The 18,166-nt window shown below is 50.3% G+C and overlaps 1 protein-coding gene across 9 annotated transcripts in view; it reads left to right on the top strand.

Moving 5' to 3' along the window:
• The window catches only part of PLEKHA2 (pleckstrin homology domain containing A2), a 57,286-nt gene that overhangs the window by 11,376 nt on the left and 27,744 nt on the right, over positions 1 to 18,166 (top strand). For all 9 annotated transcript variants that reach the window (XM_067721428.1, XM_067721430.1, XM_067721427.1 and 6 more), the window contains 2 exons: positions 333 to 496; positions 14,498 to 14,554. In XM_067721428.1, coding sequence (XP_067577529.1) covers positions 356 to 496; positions 14,498 to 14,554 — 198 coding nt within the window. In that variant the 5' untranslated portion in view covers positions 333 to 355. The remainder of the gene's footprint in view (positions 1 to 332; positions 497 to 14,497; positions 14,555 to 18,166) is intronic.

Here is an 18,166-nt window from a genome sequence, read left to right as displayed (position 1 = left end):
ATCAGTAAGTGACAAGAACTGGGATTTGAACCCAGGCCCCTGACCCAGAGTCTGGACTCACATCTTCCACGCGTGTAAAGTTGCCTAGCGCTCTGCTTGGCACGTAGTGGAGCCTCAGGAAAGTTAGTTGAATTAATGGATTTTGGTGACTGTTCATGGAACAGAGTTGACAGAAGTTTCCAGGGTCTGGTTGGGGTGGGACATCTGGGGCCCTGGGGAAGGACACCAGTGGGAGAGGGTGGCAGCCTCCCTTCTGCAGAGGGGAGTCAGGCCGGAGTGAGGCACCCGCTGTACTCTCCTTCTCACGGCCCCTCCCTCCCTCCTGCACACAGGGTGATGTGAGCAGAGCCCAGGAATGCCTTATGTGGATCGGCAGAACCGCATCTGTGGGTTTCTGGACATCGAGGAGAATGAGAACAGCGGCAAGTTTCTGCGGAGGTACTTTATTCTGGACACGCAGGCCAACTGCCTTCTCTGGTACATGGACAACCCCCAGGTGAGAGGTGGTGTGGGAAGGGGCAGGGTGGCCGGCCGCCCATCATTGCTGGGGGGATGCACACAGGGTTAGCCTCAGGGGCTCCCTCTGTCATGGGCAGCACAACCTGCTGGTCAGGAGGGAGGGAAAAACCCCACAAAGGCGCGCGCGCGTACACACACACACACACACACACACACACACACACACACACACACGCACACATGCATACACACACACACACATGCATACGCACACGCATGCACGCATGCACAGGAAACCATCCCAGACCTTAGCTGGAGGAGGAGGAAGCTCATCTCTCTCCTGCCCCTGGGGATCTGGTGCCTTTTCTCAGGCCTAGGAATTTAACCCTTGCACAAGTCCGGCAGAGGCCGGCTGGGCTGGATGCAGGCTCTGAGGCATGGCTTCCTTCCTCTTACCTGTGTCAGGAGTGCAGCCTCGTGACCACTCCTGTTCTTCCAGTCTGGGGCTCCTGCCCAGCAGAGAATTGACCTGGTTCCCTGAACTGGACAAACGTTGGACCTGTTTGGTCTCCTGCTCAGGGAGTCATAGGATCCTGGGTGGGAGGTGACTTTGGGGGCCACCCAGTTTGTGACAGATGAGAAACTGAGGCTCACATTGGAATTGACTTTGGCAGGGACGCGGCAGAACGGGGTGACTCGCTTAGCGTTCTGGGGCATCAGGCACGAAGACAGCCCCCGAGGCTTTACTGCTGTGCCCGGGAATCCCTTGAGTCATCACCAGTCTGGGAAAAAGTTGCTCTGCTCCTGATTTGGGATCTCAGGTCTTCTTTTCTGGCGCTCTGAGTGTTGTTCAGTCTTCCCTTCCTGCTGCCCTGGAGCAGTCTGGTGGGTCCCACACCCCTTCCCGCCCCAAGGCCTGGCATGGCCTGTGGACCCAGCAAGGTCGTGGGTCACGACCCTGTTGGGGCGGGAAGGGGTGTGGGCTGAGAGCTGGCTCTCGTTCAGAGACTTGGGCAGAGGAGAGTCTGAATGTTAGGGGAGGGGTTTTGCTTTAAGAGGTGAAGTGGAAAAAATCCGGGTACTCATCCTCTAGAGGCCTTTGGCATTTGTCCTCTGGATTTGATGGCTGAGAGAAAATGCTATAAATACAGACCACGTACTCAAGTCACTGCCACTAATCACCTTCTCTGGGAAAGACTTAACCCTAAATAGAAGCCCCATGTTTCACCCCACATCCCTGGTAAACCCTTCTTTGGGCTACTTTCATTTAACGTGCTGAGCGTGCAGAGTGAAACCTACACACAGACCCTCCCATCCTTGACGTACCTGGAATGCTCGCCTCTTACCATGTTTTGGTCTTGGGTTTGCCTCTGGGCTCTGCTACATCATTTTCCCTCCATTGCTCTGCACGGGTGCCCACAGCTGGGGCAACACATCTACTATGAAAGGAAGTAACATTTAAGGTGCTGCCTTCCCACCGTTGGAGGGATTGGACTCAAGTCTTTGTTGCCAGTACACTTGGCTTCTGATGGGCCAGGGCTGAGCCCCAGGCTGGGGTCTCTGGGTCTACTCTTTTCCCTTTTCTCCCTTTGTGTACCTTCTCCTGCTCACCTGCCTTATTAACTCAGGTGTTTCGAATGGATTTTTGTCCTGATTTACCTGCTTAGTGCCATGCTTCCTGCCTGGACTGTTGTTATCGGAAATTCACATGCTTGGGGAACCCTGCCCAGCTGTTGCCAGCTCCCTCCCCTGAGACTGGACCCTCCTTCACGCCCTGGGCCACAGGCTGAGGGTCTTGCTGTTGGCGACGGATCACCCAGGACCATACTGCCACCGTCTCGAGTCTCAACTGTTGGCAGTGCTCGGGATTTCCCTTGCTGTGTCCTGCCCTCTGATTCGGCTGTTCCTTGGTTCCAGAACCTGCACTTCCCTCGGGCGCTGTGCCTCGGGCCGCCTTGCAGGGGTCTCTGGGGTCAGCCTCTGCGGCAGGTCGCACCCTGCCCAGGGCAGCCTCCTGCACCTCTCTGCCCCCTGAGCTGTCAGGATGCTCTTTGTTCCAGAGCCTTCTTCGAGTTTGAGTTACAAATAGAACTTGTGGTCCCTGCTCGAGATTCTTTACATTTTCCCTGGAAGCAGAGGTTTTAGCTGGCTTGGCAGATGCCTGGAAAAGGAGAGTCTTGCTGTGACATAGCAATAGTTCAGAACATTTTACTTCTTCTTCTTCAGTGGTTAGCTTAGCACTTCGTTGTGTTAACACCAAACAGCCGTTCCAGCTAAAGGGTAGATCTTTTTTGTAAGCTGTAAAATGGTATCAGTGAGCATTTATTAATATGTGCCACGCGCTGTTCTAAAGACTTCATTGGTTTTTTTTTTTTTGAGTATATAAATGATTTTATTGCATAACAGTTAGTAGGCATTTTGGATACAGTTACTCTAATTTGGGACTTCCCTGGTGGCACAGTGGTTAAGAATCCGCCTGCCAATGCAGGGGACACGGGTTCGATCCCTGGTCCGGGAAGATCCCACATGCCGCGGAGCAGCTAAGCCCGTGCGCCACAACTGCTGAGCCTGCGCTCTAGAGCCCGTGAGCCACAACTACTGAGCCCGCGTGCCACAACTACTGAAGGCCATGCGCCTAGAGCCCGTGCGCCGAAACAAGAGAAGCCACCGCAATGAGAAGTCCATGCACCGAAATGAAGAGTGGTCCCCGTTCACCACAACCAGGGGAAGCCCACGTGCAGCAACGAGGACCCAACGCAGCCAAAATTAAATAAATAAATAAATTTATTTAAAAAAAGGCAATTAGTCTAACTTTAAGACTTTTTCACTTTTTCTAAATAAAACATTTAGAAAAATGTTTTTATTATCTCACTCTCTTATTTTTTATTTATTTATTTATTTTTATTGGAATATAGTTGATTTACAATGTTGTGTTAGTTTCAGGTGTACAGCAAAGTGAATCAGTTATACATATGCATATATCCACTCTTGTTTTAGGTTCTTATCCCATATAGGCTCATTGGGTTTTCATTTCATTCCGACAGGTCTAGTTGGTAGGCATCATTATCCTCATTCTAAAGGTGAGGTGGGTGAAGCAGAGAGGGAAAGAAATTTGCCCATGGTTTTGTCATAAGAACGTGACTGAGCCGGTATTCTAACCCTGGCCGTCTGAATCCAGCTCGCCTGCTCTTATTGCTGAGAATGAGACAGTCATCCTAATGCTGCTTGGGAGGAAGGAGAGCTCTCAAAGGTGAGTCTGTGATTAAGAAAGAGAAGCTGGGGGACTCTCAGGGCTGGGAGGTCCTCTAGAGGGCAGGTGGTCGTCTGGCTTTTGATCCAAGTGTCCAGCATTTGATAAATGTGCGCTCATTGAATGAACGAATGAGGCTGTCAGAAGGGACGCCTTTGTGAAATGCAAAGTGTCCAGCACTGTTCTCCTGGGACTGGGGGTGGAGTCTACACCCAATGCAAGCTCTGCAGAGTGGGGCGAAGCAGGGAGCCAGGAGTCAGGAGGAGATGGATGGGAGGTGACCCAGAAAAGCAAACTGGGGGGCAGGGGGGTTGGCCTTTCACTGTGGAGAAGGACATTGGGGACTGTGTGTAGTTACTGAACATCTTAAGTTTATAAGGAAAAGGAGACACCTGATATAATAGTTTAGGTATTTAATAGGCATTAATAAGCAGGATTTTTTCTGAACTCAGGTCTTTGATCTTTGCCTGTTTAAACCACTTGGAAGTCGGTGTTTGGGAGCCTGTTTTTACTACCACTGCTACTAGTATTACTAACTGCGGGTTATACTTACTGAGCGGTTGCCATGTACCAGCCATTGTGCCGAACGCTTGGCATGTGTTATCTCATTAGGTCCTCCCAGTAATCCTGGGGCGCGGGGACTCTCTCACTTTCTCTGCAAGGTGCAGAGATGGTCAGCGGCTTCGTTCAAGGCCATGCAGGTGGTAAATGCCGAGCGGGCCCTGGAGCCAGGTCCGTCTGACTTCAGCGTCTGCACGCCTCATCTTTGTCTGCCTCTTTCCTCCAGCGGATATGTGTGGTCCGTCCTGTGCAGGGTCCTGGAGATGGTGTGGAGGGGAATTCACCAGGAAGCTTCAGGTTTAGTTGGGGAGGTGAAAACAGCACACATAAAACTACAGTGCTAGTGGTTGCTGAGGGGGCAGGGGGGCAGGGGAGGGACGGAGTGGGACTTTGGGACTGGCAGATGAAAGCTTTTATATAGAGAATGGATAAACAACAAGGTCCTACTGTGTAGCCCAGAGAACTGTATTCAGTATCCTGTGATAAACCACAATGGAAAAGAATATGTTAAAAAAAAGAATGTATATATATATACACGTATAACTGAATCACTTTGCTGTACAACAGAAATTAACACAACTGTGTAAATCAACTATACTTCAATAAAAAAATAAAATAAAATAAATTTACTGGTAAGCAGCAACAACAAAAACAAAAAACCCTACAGTGCTAAAAAATCCCAGTCCCTCTTTATTTATTATTTTAAAATGAATTTTAAAATTTTATTTATTTATGTTTGGCTGCGTTGGGTCTTCGTTGCTGCACACGGGCTTTCTCTAGTTGCAGCGAGTGAGGGCTACTCTTCGTTGCAGAGCACGGGCTCTAGGCGCACAGGCTTCAGTAGTTGTGGTGCATGGGCTCAGTAGTTGTGGCTCACAAGCTCTAGAGCGCAGGCTCAGTAGTTGTGGCGCACGGGCTTAGTTGCTCCGCAGCATGTGGGATCTTCGCGGGCCAGGGAATCGAACCTGTGTCCCCTGCATTGGCAGGCGGATTCTTAACCACTGCGCCACCAAGGAAGTCACCCAGTCCGTCTTTATAACAAGGTGGCGTATCATTAAAGTGAACAGCCCAGATGCCAATAGTTTGGGTGAAGGAGAAGGGGTTGCAGTTTTCCCCTGCGGTCCAGGGAAGATGTAGGGCCTGGAGGTGGAGTCTCAGATGGAACGGTCCCAGGCCTGGGAGACAAGAGATCAAGGATGAGGTCCTGGCTCTGCCACTGAGTTGTTTTGTACGTTAGGCATGTCATCGTAGGCACTTTGGGTGATCCTTAACGCGGCTTTTCGCCCTTCTGTTTCCCAAGGGGCTGAGACTAGAGCAAGACCTTTGAATTCAGCATCATTATTTAACACATATTTGCTAAATATGCCCCATGTGCCAGGCATCAGCCTAGATGCTGAGGCTGCAACAGTGCATTAGACAAAGTCTGGGCTTTCATGGAGCTTGCACTGTAAGTGAGGATATAGAGGATTAGATAAAATTGCTGCAGGGAGAACTGCAGGGCACCCCTTCAAGGAGGGGTGGCTTAGATCCAGGTCTGCAAGGATGAGCAAGGTTAGAGTCATTATTGCTACTAGCGATTCACGTTTGTAGCGCATTTTACAGGTCTGAAGTGTTCTCACTTACAGTATCTCACTTGACTGTTAGGCGCCTTGTCCTAAGCACAGCCAAAGGGGACAGGAGGGCACCTGTGAGGGAAGCAGCGTCACTATGGGACAGAGGCAGCACCCAGGAGGGAAGGCGAGCTTGCCTGCTTGGAGGGTGTTCAGGCTTCAGTTCCCCAGAAGGAGACCCTGAGACCAGGACTCACCGAGACAAGGATTTGTGGAAAGTTCTTTTTTAAGGAGAGAACTGGGAAGCAGGACAGGGAAGGGGACCGACGAGGGTCTGAGCTCAGGCCGAAGTCGGCAAAGGCTTAGTTAGCCAGATGCCTCGGGGGACCTGCCGTGAGTCAGGCCCAAGAGTGGTCCCAAGGGAGCTGGCTTCGCACACCGCACTGTGGACGGTCATGGTCTTGGCTCTACGCAGGGGGACGGAATGGATCCACTAACCTGAGGACAGCCCTTGGAAGCAGAGCTGCAGCAAAACGGCAGATTTAGGAGGCCAGCGGCATGTCCACTGGCGGGATGGTGGTGCGTGCGTGTGGGGGGTCAGCGTGCTGGACCAGGTACAGCCTTGAGTGCCTGATGGAATTTAGAATCCATGTGATAAAGTATGAAATCAAGGCTTTTTTAATCCAGGCAGTGGTGGCACCAAACAGATAGAGGATGAAACCCATTAGCTAAAAAGGACCCTATAAATGGAAAGTTTCAATACTATTGATTATGGCCCCTGATTTGTTTCATGCATTTAAAAATCAACCTGCTGACAATATCAAGCACACAGATAATTCCTGAATAGAGACAAACATTGGCTGGATTTCCTGCCAAACATTACAATGATATTATGGCACCAGCACATGTATTTAATTTAATGTTGGTCCCTGTCATGACAGAAAAGGTGAAATTTCTTAATTGGCCTGCTCTACTTTATTACCGACCAAGTAACCAACTATGTTTTAGTTGCACGGCGATGCTTACGTTCAACTCTTGTGATGCCCACGTGGATAGGTAATTGCGAGACTAAATTATATTGTCCCGAACGAAGGATAAACAGAAGCATGAAAACAATATTGCACTAGATAGTTGTCCTTGTCAGATTTACTCTGTAGATTGTATTTTCTCTCTTTTGCCAGTAAATACTCAGATGCTTTTACTTTACAAAGGCCATAATGTGAATTATGAATCATCGTAATATCCAAAAAGATAGCATTTCTCCCCGTAACTCTGGGGCCCCGATAAAAGCCCTTTGCTTTTTTTTTTTTTTTTTAAAGCTGAAAGCCGTTCTTCCCACTGAAAGGTGCACAGAGCTTTAGCAGTATTACAAAAAGATGGATATTTGGCTGCATTTTAGTAGAAAGAATACAGAAGAGTGGTAGAAAATGATATTAACATATAACATGGAATGGACAATAGTTTTGCCTTAAAGCCTGGGTGAAAATTGCTATTTTTAAAAAAAACTGCATTTTCTGTATCAAAAACCTCTTTGAGCAAAATTTGGCTGAAATCCAACAACGTTTAAAAGATTTTTGCATCATATGCTAAACCTGCCAAGAAAGTCAAAATGCCAAGAAGCAGGATGATAACTTTCTTTAAAAAATGGCCAAGGGCTTCCCTGGTGGCGCAGTGGTTGAGAGTCCGCCTGCCGACGCAGGGCACACGGGTTCGTGCCCCGGTCCGGGAAGATCCCACATGCCGCGGAGCGGCTGGGTCCGTGAGCCATGGCCGCTGAGCCTGCGCGTCCGGAGCCTGTGCTCCACAACGGGAGAGGCCACAACAGTGAGAGGCCCGCGCACCGCAAAAAAAAAAAAAAAAAAAAAAAAAAAGGCCAATACATACACATGGTATAAAATTCTAAATGTGGGAAAGCTGATTTAGTGACATGTGTCTCCCTTCCACTCCTGGCCCCCAGTCACAGGTCCCCTAACTAGAGGCAGCCAGGGTTTCCAGGTTCTTGTGTGTTTGTCCAGAGATATATATTCTCAGCACATATAACCATCATGATAACTTTCAGGTCTTTATCAGTTTGGGGGGCAAAGTGTTGTTAATTCATGGATTTTATGTAATTGGTGTATTAACTATCCATGGAGACACATGATTTCAAGGGTTAAGTGGAATTTCTGGCCTGTTTTTGTCCATACTGGTTAGCGTAGAATGCAGAATGCCTTTGGGGAAAAAAACTCCAAAAAGAAGATTTCGAGCAACAGATCTTTTTTTTTTTTTTTTCCATCAAAATGCAAATTCTGCTTAGGGTAAATTATTATTAAATTAATGGTTTTAGCATTAAAATGTTGTATGGACTTATCGAGAGTTAATATAAAATACTGTAAGTGTAATTTTGTTTTATGCGCTTTCTATAGGAATCTTACTCTTTAGGGCGATTCTCGTTTTTATAACAAGATGTACTTTGTTTAAATTAAAAAGAAGTAAAAATTAAGAAGCACTTTGGGGCAATCATGTTAATAGCTAGCACTACTGGGTATTAAAGTTCAAGCAGAGGTTTTACTAATGCAGAACCATGGGGATGACTGTTCTAAGTTTTCTTAAAATTTGTCTTCGGTTATATTGTTGTTAAGTTTTGCTTTAGATTGTAACCTTCAGCATTTGTTTAGTGTATCTATTATATACATCTCTTTTTATATAGTTATATATGTATTTATATACAAAAGAATGCCATTTTATTATTTTAAAAAATGTCTCTAAGGCAAAGCAGGCAACTGTGTGTTTTCGAGAAGGGCTGCATATCAGATTTTGCTTCAGAATCCATCCTGTTTAGTTACGTCAGCCAAGCACAGGACAACTTGATGAACACGTTAATTGGGAAACACCCCTGTTTTTGAGCCTCTGTTGTCTCTACCTCTGACATTGTTGCTGTGAAGATTAAATAAAGTAATGAATGGGAGAGTGCTCTGATAAACTCTAAAGCACTACAGAGGTGCTATTTGTTCACGTTTGTTCTGGCAGTGACATCAGGATGGGCGGGGAAATGGGAGGGCCTGGAATCAGGGAAGACAGTGAGGAATTTGTCCTGGATCTTCCTGGGGTGTCTGCACGGTGGTGGTGCAGTGGGAACAGAGAGGAAGGGACAGATAGATCTAAAGGCCGATTGAAGGAGGACGGTGGCAGGCTTGGTGACCGACCGAAGGGCGAAGTTCAGTGGTCAAAGGCGTGGTAACCTGGTTGACTGTGGGAGAATGTGGAGCGGCTGATGGACGTGGGGAGGTTGGGGAGGGAATCATTTAGAGCTTGGAGGGGACGTGATGATTGAGTTTGAGGCAAATGTGTTGGAGGCTGAGTTGAGGAAAGGTGTGAGGAGTGGGCTTACTGAGTTTAAGGTCCTGACTGACTGCCAGGCACCCAGGAGACACATAGGAGAAGGCCAGAAGGCCCAGCATCTCTCCTTCCCCCTGTTCGCTCTCTGAATCCTGGTCTTTTGGAGTTTGGCACCCCAGAGCCAGTTTGACTAGTTCTTGCCCTGCCCAGTTTGGGCAACTGTTTAGGGCGTCTTGGTGTAACCCTGCTTGTCCGGCTCTTGTATTTACCTTTCGGTGATAATCAACTCTTAGATAATGAGCAGGTCCTGGTAGATGTGAAGGACTGTCTCACAGGAGGTGGCCTGGTATAAAGGAAAGTGCGTGGTATTTGAGAATCAACAAGGGCTGGGTTCAAATCCTCGCCTGACTACCCAGTACCCATGTGACCCGGAGCACTTGCTTCTCCTGCTCCATCCCGACTTTCCTCATCTGTGAAATGGGTTGTTAGGGTGAACTGACAGTGTGCAGCAGGCTTGGTGCAAAACAGACTCTAAACATCTGTCAGTTTCCGCCTTCCTTTCTCGGGCTGTGCTTTGCCAAAGCAGCCGATTGACTCTGGGAGTTAGGACGTCTGTCTGTCTTCACCCGGCTGCTTGAGGAAGTCATTTCCTCAAGGTGAGGCTTAGAGGACTCGTGGTGAATGATGGGGCAGCCGTAGAACCCTCTGGCGCTGACATTCCATGAATTTAGGAATCTGTAGATAGGTCTTCTGGTCATTTCTGTGTTCTTGTTACTCTCACTAGAAGATGGGGACATTTTTCTCTTTCAAGAAACAATGTTGCTTCTAGCAAAAAGGCTTCCCCTGGGAGGTGTGTCACATCTCTGTGGGCACCTCAGCTCCTTCCTTGGTGATGGGAAAGAATCAACCCCCTGCTTCCCAGTTAAGGGAGTGGGAGCTCCCTTGAGGCCCTTGGTGGCAGGAGAACCCTTGAGCAGAAAGCAAGGGTTGGCCGCACCTTCCTAAAGCCATCCGCCATTAAATAGGAACGTGCCTTATGCCCTACGTTGTTCCAGAAAATTTAGAAGCCCCAGAAACGGACAGGCTGCTCCTGACTCACAGACACCCAGCGTGGGGCTGGGATCTCCTTTCCCCCTCTCTGCCCACTGCCCTGGCGTCTTCCGCTTCCCTCTTGGTGATGGTGCAACGACGGGGTGACTGGCCTTTCTCACCCGCTGCTGGGTCTCCAGTGCAGAGTCAGCAGGCCCAGCCAGAGTCTGCAACTGGGGGCCTGAGACCTGGCCGTGGGGTGGAATCACCTTCGAGCTTTAAAAACATACAGGTGCCTGGGCCCTACCCTTTATGTTAAAACCCTGGAACGAAGCATGGGCATTCTTTGTATGAAAACGTCCCCAGGTGATCCGTACAGGCAGCCTCCCCACCAACCTCTGTCTCCACTCCCCGGCTGCTGGCCCCTCCCTAACCCCTTCCTCAACTCCCTCCCCCAGGTCCTTGACTCCCTTCTACTGGGGACCCTTTCCTTTCGCTCCCCCCTGCACCCAGTTCCTGTCCCACAGGAACCCTGCCCCAGGACAGGGGAACTGCAGACTCAAGTGACACCCAAGTTCGAACTTGAACGGGTCTTCCCGAAGGCACAATGTTTGCCAGTGGTAGAGAGAAGCTGTCCTGGTTGTCCAGTATCCTGTGAGGGTAGCAGGCTCTTAAGGACTGGTTTGGGAACTTAACCACCATGCAAATTGTGTTTTCATTTAAAAATCGAGTTGTCTCCTGGGTAGAGGAATAAGATGCTACTCGTGTCCTCAGAGTGCTTAAAATCTGGCAAGAAGAGACTTAAACTCACAGTAAAATACACTCCAATACAAAACTCAGGGCTGGGGGCTTCCCTGGCGGTCCAGTGGTTAGGACTCTGCACTTCTACGGCAGGGGGCACGGTTTCGATCCCCGGTCGTGGAACTAAAATCCCGCAAGCCGCACGGTGTGGCCAGAAACAACAAACAATCCAGGGCTAGGCTTTGTCATGTGGACCGGTGTTCTCAAACTCGGGCCTATTTAGGGGATGCTTGAAGAATGAATGTGCACTTTCTGACCATATTCCACTTGATTCTGATTCAGTGTTTTTCCGGGTGAGGCTTGAGCCTGGGCCTTTTAAAACAGGCTGCCCGGGAGAGGCTGATGTGCACCAAAGTTGGAGGATGGCGTGCACGAATTCAGGCGGGGGTGGGAGGGCAGGGCAGGCTGCCGCGGTAGACAACAAGGCTTTGTGAAGGCAGGGCCTCCCATCCTTTCCCCGGAGGACGTGGTGCTTGCCTGGGCTCTGACACCTGGCCCTCCCCAGGCGCTGGGCCCTGGTGATCCTGCCCTGACATCTGGCTGCGAAGCCCTCTGCTCAGGCAGCTGGCACATTCTTCCTGGCCCGGGAAGTGTCTGCCCGGGGCCGCCATCCTGGCAGCGAGCTGTTGTCATTCATCTCCGAGGTCCAGCAATCGGAGCGGACACTGAGCCATCCGTCTGGATCAAGCCTCTGTGATCTTGGCGCTATTTTCTCCTGTCACTCACTTCCCCCTGGGTGGGGAGGAAGGTGGGGGGAAGCTGCATTTTCAGACATGCGTCAGATTTTCCTGGCTCCTCATGGAGGAGGGAGGTGCCTGTGAGCCTAGGAGCAGGCAGGCCGAGGGTGGGCCGTGGTGAGGGGCCTGGGGACACCCCCGTCCCAGGGTAGCTGGGCCGGGAGACTGATGTGGCCTTGTCTCTGAAGCGGGAGAGTTCAGGGGGGCAGGGGCTGAGGGTGGAGCTGCCCTCCCTCTGGAGGGTAGGGGGGAGAAGTCGTTGGAAGGGGATCAGCTCATATCTGGCAGGACGCACAGGTTAGTGTCTGAGTGGCTCCCCAAATCCCACTTCATCGCTTGTAATTCAGGCTAAGGCTCTGGAGGCCTTCAGGCTGCGGTTTGGGGTGAGGAAAGCAAGTTGAGCAAGAGTGGCTCTGAGACTTGGCATCTGCGTCTTGTAATTAGCGCTCTGGGCCGGGGATGGGAGCTGCCCTTTGCTGGGCTTGCGCTGTTTATTCTTATGTAACTCTCACAACAAGCCTAGGGAACGGGGCGGATGAGCCCCATTTTATAGGTAGAGAAACTTGCCTGAGGTCCTAGGGCGATAATGTCTCAGGTGGAATTCCAGACGCTCAAGGGTTTGAAATGACAGTGTGCTGCGTCTAGGGTATCAGCGTGGAAGTCAGGAGACCCGAGCCAGTTATGTGACCTTGAGCAAATCCCCTCACTCATGAGTCACTTTCCTCAAGTGCAGAACAGGGGCTGGGGGAGGGCCAGGCGCCCAGTATCCAGCAGAGGCCTAGGGTGGTTCACGGCCTCCTCCGGGGCAGTGTCAGCTGCTCACTGGCCTTTTGGGGTGCTGTGGCTCCTTTATGGACTCTGATTTAGGGATACAAGGCCTATCTGTCATTACCCAATAGAGATTTTTCTTTTCTTTTTTTTTTTTTTGCGGTACGCGGGCCTCTCACTGCTGTGGCCTCTCCCGTCACGGAGCACAGGCTCCGGACGCGCAGGCTCAGTGGCCATGGCTCACGGGCCCAGCCGCTCTGTGGCATGTGGGATCTTCCCGGACCGGGACACGAACCCGTGTTCCCCTGCATCGGCAGGTGGACTCTCAACCCCTGCGCCACCAGGGAAGCCCCCAATAGAGATTTTTCTAAAAAAAAACCCCAAAAAACAAATGCAATCACTATGTAGTTAAAACAAATGTGTAAATCTAATCGTCCATATTCAGAATGCTAAATCAGCTACTCAAAAGCAGCTTTTAGACTTATGGCCTCATTTGCAAAAGGGGGGAGATGACCTTTCTAGATTTCTCTCTAAATTTCTTGAGCTCTGAAAATCCTTTTGTTGTGGTTTTATCCCCATCCATTTTCTTGTGAATAGGAAACTTCACACATTGCCTTTGCTTCAAGTGACGCATGTTAATTTAGGTAATTGGGCCTAGAAGGACACTTCCCTGCCACCTAAGGTATTTCTTAAGGGCAGTCTCCTGGAATGATGGGTCATTTCACCATTGACCCTTTAGGAAGTTTACTAAATCCCCATCGTCCTAGGTTTGCCTCTGTTTATTGCTTTGAGAAGACCCCAGGTCTTCAAAATGAGGGCTTCCAGGTTATTCTTTGAGGCCTACGGCAGCAGTTTAAGAGGCCACCAGGAGCTATGGACACCTCAGGTCCCTGTGGGATTGGATTTGCCAAGTTATAAATGAGAAACTCCACAGCTGTGATTTCTCATCTTGGCCATTTTTTTGGTACGCTACCGCCCGTGTGTCTTCATCACTTCATTTCTGACAGTGGAGAAGTTAGAAAGCCGAAGAGATTGTGCCAGGGTGGAATATTGCCAGACAAGGTGCCTGTGAGTTTCTTGATGTTTTTTAATAGTGCACTGACTTAGTGTTTTATAGTGTATGGACATCATTCCGTTTGGTACTCATAAGCGTCCTTTGAAATAGACTGAACAGCTATGTTTTTTTCTTTTCTTTTTTTCCTATATTGTGTGAACCTGTACCCTATTTGTTAAGAATTTGAATTTGAAGAATTTATATATATATATATATATATATATGAAATAGCTAACACTTGTTCAGGGTCATCTATATACCAGGGACACTTCCAGGTGGTGTAAATCTATTAACTCATCCTTAGAACTGTCTGGTGAGGTAGGTACTATCATTATCCCTCTTTTTACAAAGGGAAAACTGAGGCTTAGCAGTGAAGGAACTTAGTCACAGTCAAATGGTGGAGCCCCCAATTTTAACCACTGTACTAGAATACCTCTCTATAATAAATGAGGCCAAGGGAAATGTTAAGTCCACATACCCACAGCAAGAATTATCACTATTTTACAGACGAGGAAAGTGAGCTGAAGAATAGGTAAGTGACTAGAGAATGAACTTATGGTTACTAGGGGGGAAGGGTAGGGGAAAGGGATAGTTAGGGAGTCTGGGACTGACAGGAACACACTGCTATATTTGAAAAGGATAACCAACAGGGACCTACTGTGTAGCACAGGGAACTCTGCTCGATACTCTGTAACAACCTAATTGGGAAAAGAATTTGAAAAAGAAGAGATACATGTATATGTGTAACTGAATCACTTTGCTGTACACCTGAAACGAACACAACATTATTAATCAACTGTAGTCCAATATAAAATAAAAAATCAAAAAAGCAATAGGTAGGTGACTTGCTCAAGGTTGCAAAGCCAGAAAATGGCGTCAACGGAACCAGAATCTTGGTCTTCTGACTCTCAGTCGTGCTTCACTGCCTCAGATAGCATCCTTCTTAAAACGCAAAACATGTGTCTTTCAGAACCTGGCAGTTGGGGCAGGAGCCGTCGGATCTTTGCAGCTGACCTACATCTCGAAGGTAACGTTGGCCTGGAGCTCTGGGGATTCATGGTCCGTGAGTAGGTTGAGGATGTAAACCAGAGGAAGCGTCACATGTCGGGCATTGGCATCTGGGGATGTTGCCTGGCCATAAAGTGCTCCCCTTCCGCGGTGGCCCGTGGAAGCTTGTGGCTGACTGGGGCGGGGTGGCGTGTGGTCAGCAGGTTCTTGGAGGGTGGCCTGCGGCCTCTCACTCCTGGCACCCAGCAGTCAGTGATGCTGCCAGCTCCCGCAAAGGAGGGATGGGGGGTGGAGGGAAGAGTGGGACGTGACTTTGTTTTTGCAATCGGGACAAAAAGGAACACAACAACAAAAAACCTGGTGACTGAAAAGGATTCTCCCGAATGGCGTGGTTCCACTGGCGTGGCTCACAAGGAGTGAGGGCTGCACTGGAATTATATGCATTTCATTGAAGGGCCAAAAGTTAAATTATAATTAAATCACTGTGTTTTCAGAATGATATTTAATGTTGAACAACAACAGACACGTGGTCAAACCAAAAGCGTGGGTTGAAGTATATTTTTCATCTTCCAGTGCATTGGCAATTGCAAAAAAAAATTAATAAAGGAAAAAAGGAATTTAATATAAGGATATAGAGGTGAATTCAGTGTCTAACATTTTTATTTATTTAAATAGTTATTGACCTGTGATGACTTCCTAGTCTTACCATTTTGTGTCTTTTTATTGTTATTCTTCTTCTTTTCACACACTTGGTTCTTGGTAGGTTTGCACAGCAGAGGCACTTCATGTTGGCCCAGTACCCAAGTAGCCTTAATCCCTTGGGCCTGTGTCATAAAATGAATGGATCATTAACAACTAAATGTCCCTGACACCTTTCAGCTACAGGGCTGGGCTTAGTAACTGGCCAACTTGGGGGGAGTGTTGAGGGGGTCTCTAGAACATGGTCACTGGATCACTGTGGCGGGGAGGCTACGAGCGCCCCGAGGACGTTCCCAGATGAGCCAGGAAGCCATTCAGCGGCCAGATAAGGGCTGGAGGGTCCGGTGGGCAGGCCGACAGTCCGTCCCCTGGTCCTGTTTGCACAGACAGGGCGAGAGCAGCCCCTCTTCCGTGCCGAGACCTGGGTGGGGCCTGGGGCTGCTTGCTGATGCCCAGACGGAGCTGCTGAATTCAGCTTTGTTCAGGGGCCCCTCCTTGGAGCAGGCACCAGCGCTGAACTGTGGTGCAGCAGTGATAAAAAAAAAAAAAAAAAAAAGGCCGGGAGATTTAGAGCCTCGTTAGAAAGAGGAGCTCTGTCCAGTGAGGAGAGCCAGGTGGCGCCCAGCCAGGACCGAGGTTCCGGAAGGCCCGCTCTCCCCACACACCCCTCACGTCAAGTCTCTTGGGGACCTCGGCTTCCTTGTCCACGTTCTCCCATCCTCAGGGGGGATGAGGCCCTGATCTGAGTGGCCCCTGGCTCCTTTTTGTAACAGGCTTCGGGAGTCCTTGGGCAGCCCTCCATCTCAGCTGGGCCGGAGGTGGGAGCAGCTGCAGGGGCTGCAGGCCAGAGTCTGGCAGACACAGCCGGGTGCCAAGGCAGAAGCTGCAGGCAGTGTCTGAGCGCCTTAGAGGGAGCAGGGAAGGACCTGCGGAGGGGGAAGGGCCTGTGGAAGCAGGCAATTTGCATGCCTTGTGGTTAGAATGTGGCCGCCTCCCGGCCCAGAGGTCGGAGGCCTGGGCCCTCCCGTCTTCTGTCCTGTCTTGCTGAGAGCCCATTAGGTCATTTCGTTAGGAGGGTCAAAGAAAGAGGATTCAGAGAGCGGGGAGCAGAGAACCTCAATGTTAATGAAACTCCACACCCTCTCCTGTTTGAGAGGGTTTTGTCGTTGTTGTTTTTCCTGATGGGAGAAGAGTGAATACAGTCTCCTGCAGAATCGTGATGTATAAACGTAGCTCAGATGAGGGTTTCTAGATTTCTCAGCTTGGGAGGCTGCCGTCATTTAGCAGGGATGTTCCTGCCTTTCACCCTTCATGGACAGGAGAGGCAGGACTGGATGGGTTTTGCAAAACCCACAGCTGCCACTGGGTCAGGTTTCACAGAGAGGAGAGCCTTTAACTGCTGCCTGACCCAATGTCAGAAAGCAGGGGTTTTCCCAGAAAAACATTTAGCCGGGCGCTGGTATCACATTCAGCGTTCCGGGTTACTTCTTGTTAACCCCTAGGTGTTCCCGCCCCGAGGAAAGCGTTTACCCGGCAGTGGCAGCCTGGCCGGAGCGTCTGTGTGGCCTCTTCGTTCAGGCGTGCTCCTTCTTGCAGGCTGGTGTTGGGAAGATGGGGTCCTTCAGAGAGGCCAGCAGAGATAAAGGTTCTTGACTTGACAGAGGCAGGACCAATTCTTGGGCAAACCAGAAAAAAATGGATGCTGGCCTCTGGTGCTACCCACCTCCCCGCTTTGCCTGGGGGCCCTTCTCTTCCACACAGCCAGGCCCACCGTCCCACCTCCAGCTGGCGTTCCGTTTTGTCAGGGCCTGGCCCTTCCTTAACTGTAATGAAGACCCTCCTGGAACAGTGTTCCTGGCTTTTGCAGGGGCGGGGTGTCAGGGATCCTTTCTAAAGTCTGGTGAAAAGCGTGGTCTCGTTTCCCAGGTAAATCACGCACGTGTGCACACACCCTGATTTCGCCTGTGGCTTCAGGGCCCCTTGACTCCCTGAAGCTGGTCCAGGGACCCCAGCTTAGAGCCCCTCCGGCTGCTCCGGGTAGGTGGCTGCCCCTTCCCCTGCTCTGGATGCCACTGCGTGGGGCAGGGTCTCCATGGACACGGAGGCCGCGAGCTGCACCGGAGCTCCGAGACCGTGGCCTGCTGCTGCTGCTTCTGCCAGAGGGGCCCCAGCTCCACTTCCGGCCGAGGGCAGACAGGGTGGGGCGGGCTAGCAGTGCCCCGGCGTCCCACGACTTTGCTGCTCCTGTGGTCTGTGCGCGATCTGATAAGAGCAAGTTCCTGAGAGTCTGTCGAGCTGTGGGGCGGCCTCGCTTGCGTCACCCTGCGGGTGACCCATGCCCGTCCCTCCCTCACGTCCCCACCGCCTCTCGCTGCCTTCTCACCGAGGATCCATCGGTCAACACCGTTGTGCAGCTACTTAACTGCAGCCAGCGTCAGCCTGTCAGCCACGCTGCTTCTTCAAGAGCCTCTGTTCCTTCACTTCTTGTGAAGGAGGCTGCACGGCCTGTCCTGGTTACCAACAGACGGTAGGGGTGGGAGGAGTGGGGTTTGCCTCCCAGGTGGCAGGGATTCTGCTGGGGGGAGGCCAGAGCTATACCTGGAGCTACGTATATTCATGGTAAGTGAGACCCCCTCCCCCGGCCCCGCAACCCTGGCCCTTCTCTTGGAGGGCACAGCAACCAGTAGCTATGACTTTGTTTTCTTCTTTTGTCATTCCGGGACTCTAAGAAGGGGACAAGTCATTCCGCTCTGGCTTTGCCAATCGGGAAGCTGATCAGAGATGTTGAGGGTCTTACCCTTGCTCAACAGCCCATCGGGGCTGACCTGGAACTGACGTCCTGTTAATTCAGCAAGAGCTGCTTTGCCAAATAATCCTTCTGTGGTCACCATGAGGCAAATTATAGACGTGCATGCATTATTAGACGTGTAAT

The sequence above is a fragment of the Pseudorca crassidens genome, chromosome 21, assembly GCF_039906515.1.
Source record: "Pseudorca crassidens isolate mPseCra1 chromosome 21, mPseCra1.hap1, whole genome shotgun sequence".
In the NCBI taxonomy this organism is placed as follows: domain Eukaryota; kingdom Metazoa; phylum Chordata; class Mammalia; order Artiodactyla; family Delphinidae; genus Pseudorca; species Pseudorca crassidens.
This window is presented reverse-complemented; position numbering and strand designations above follow the sequence as displayed.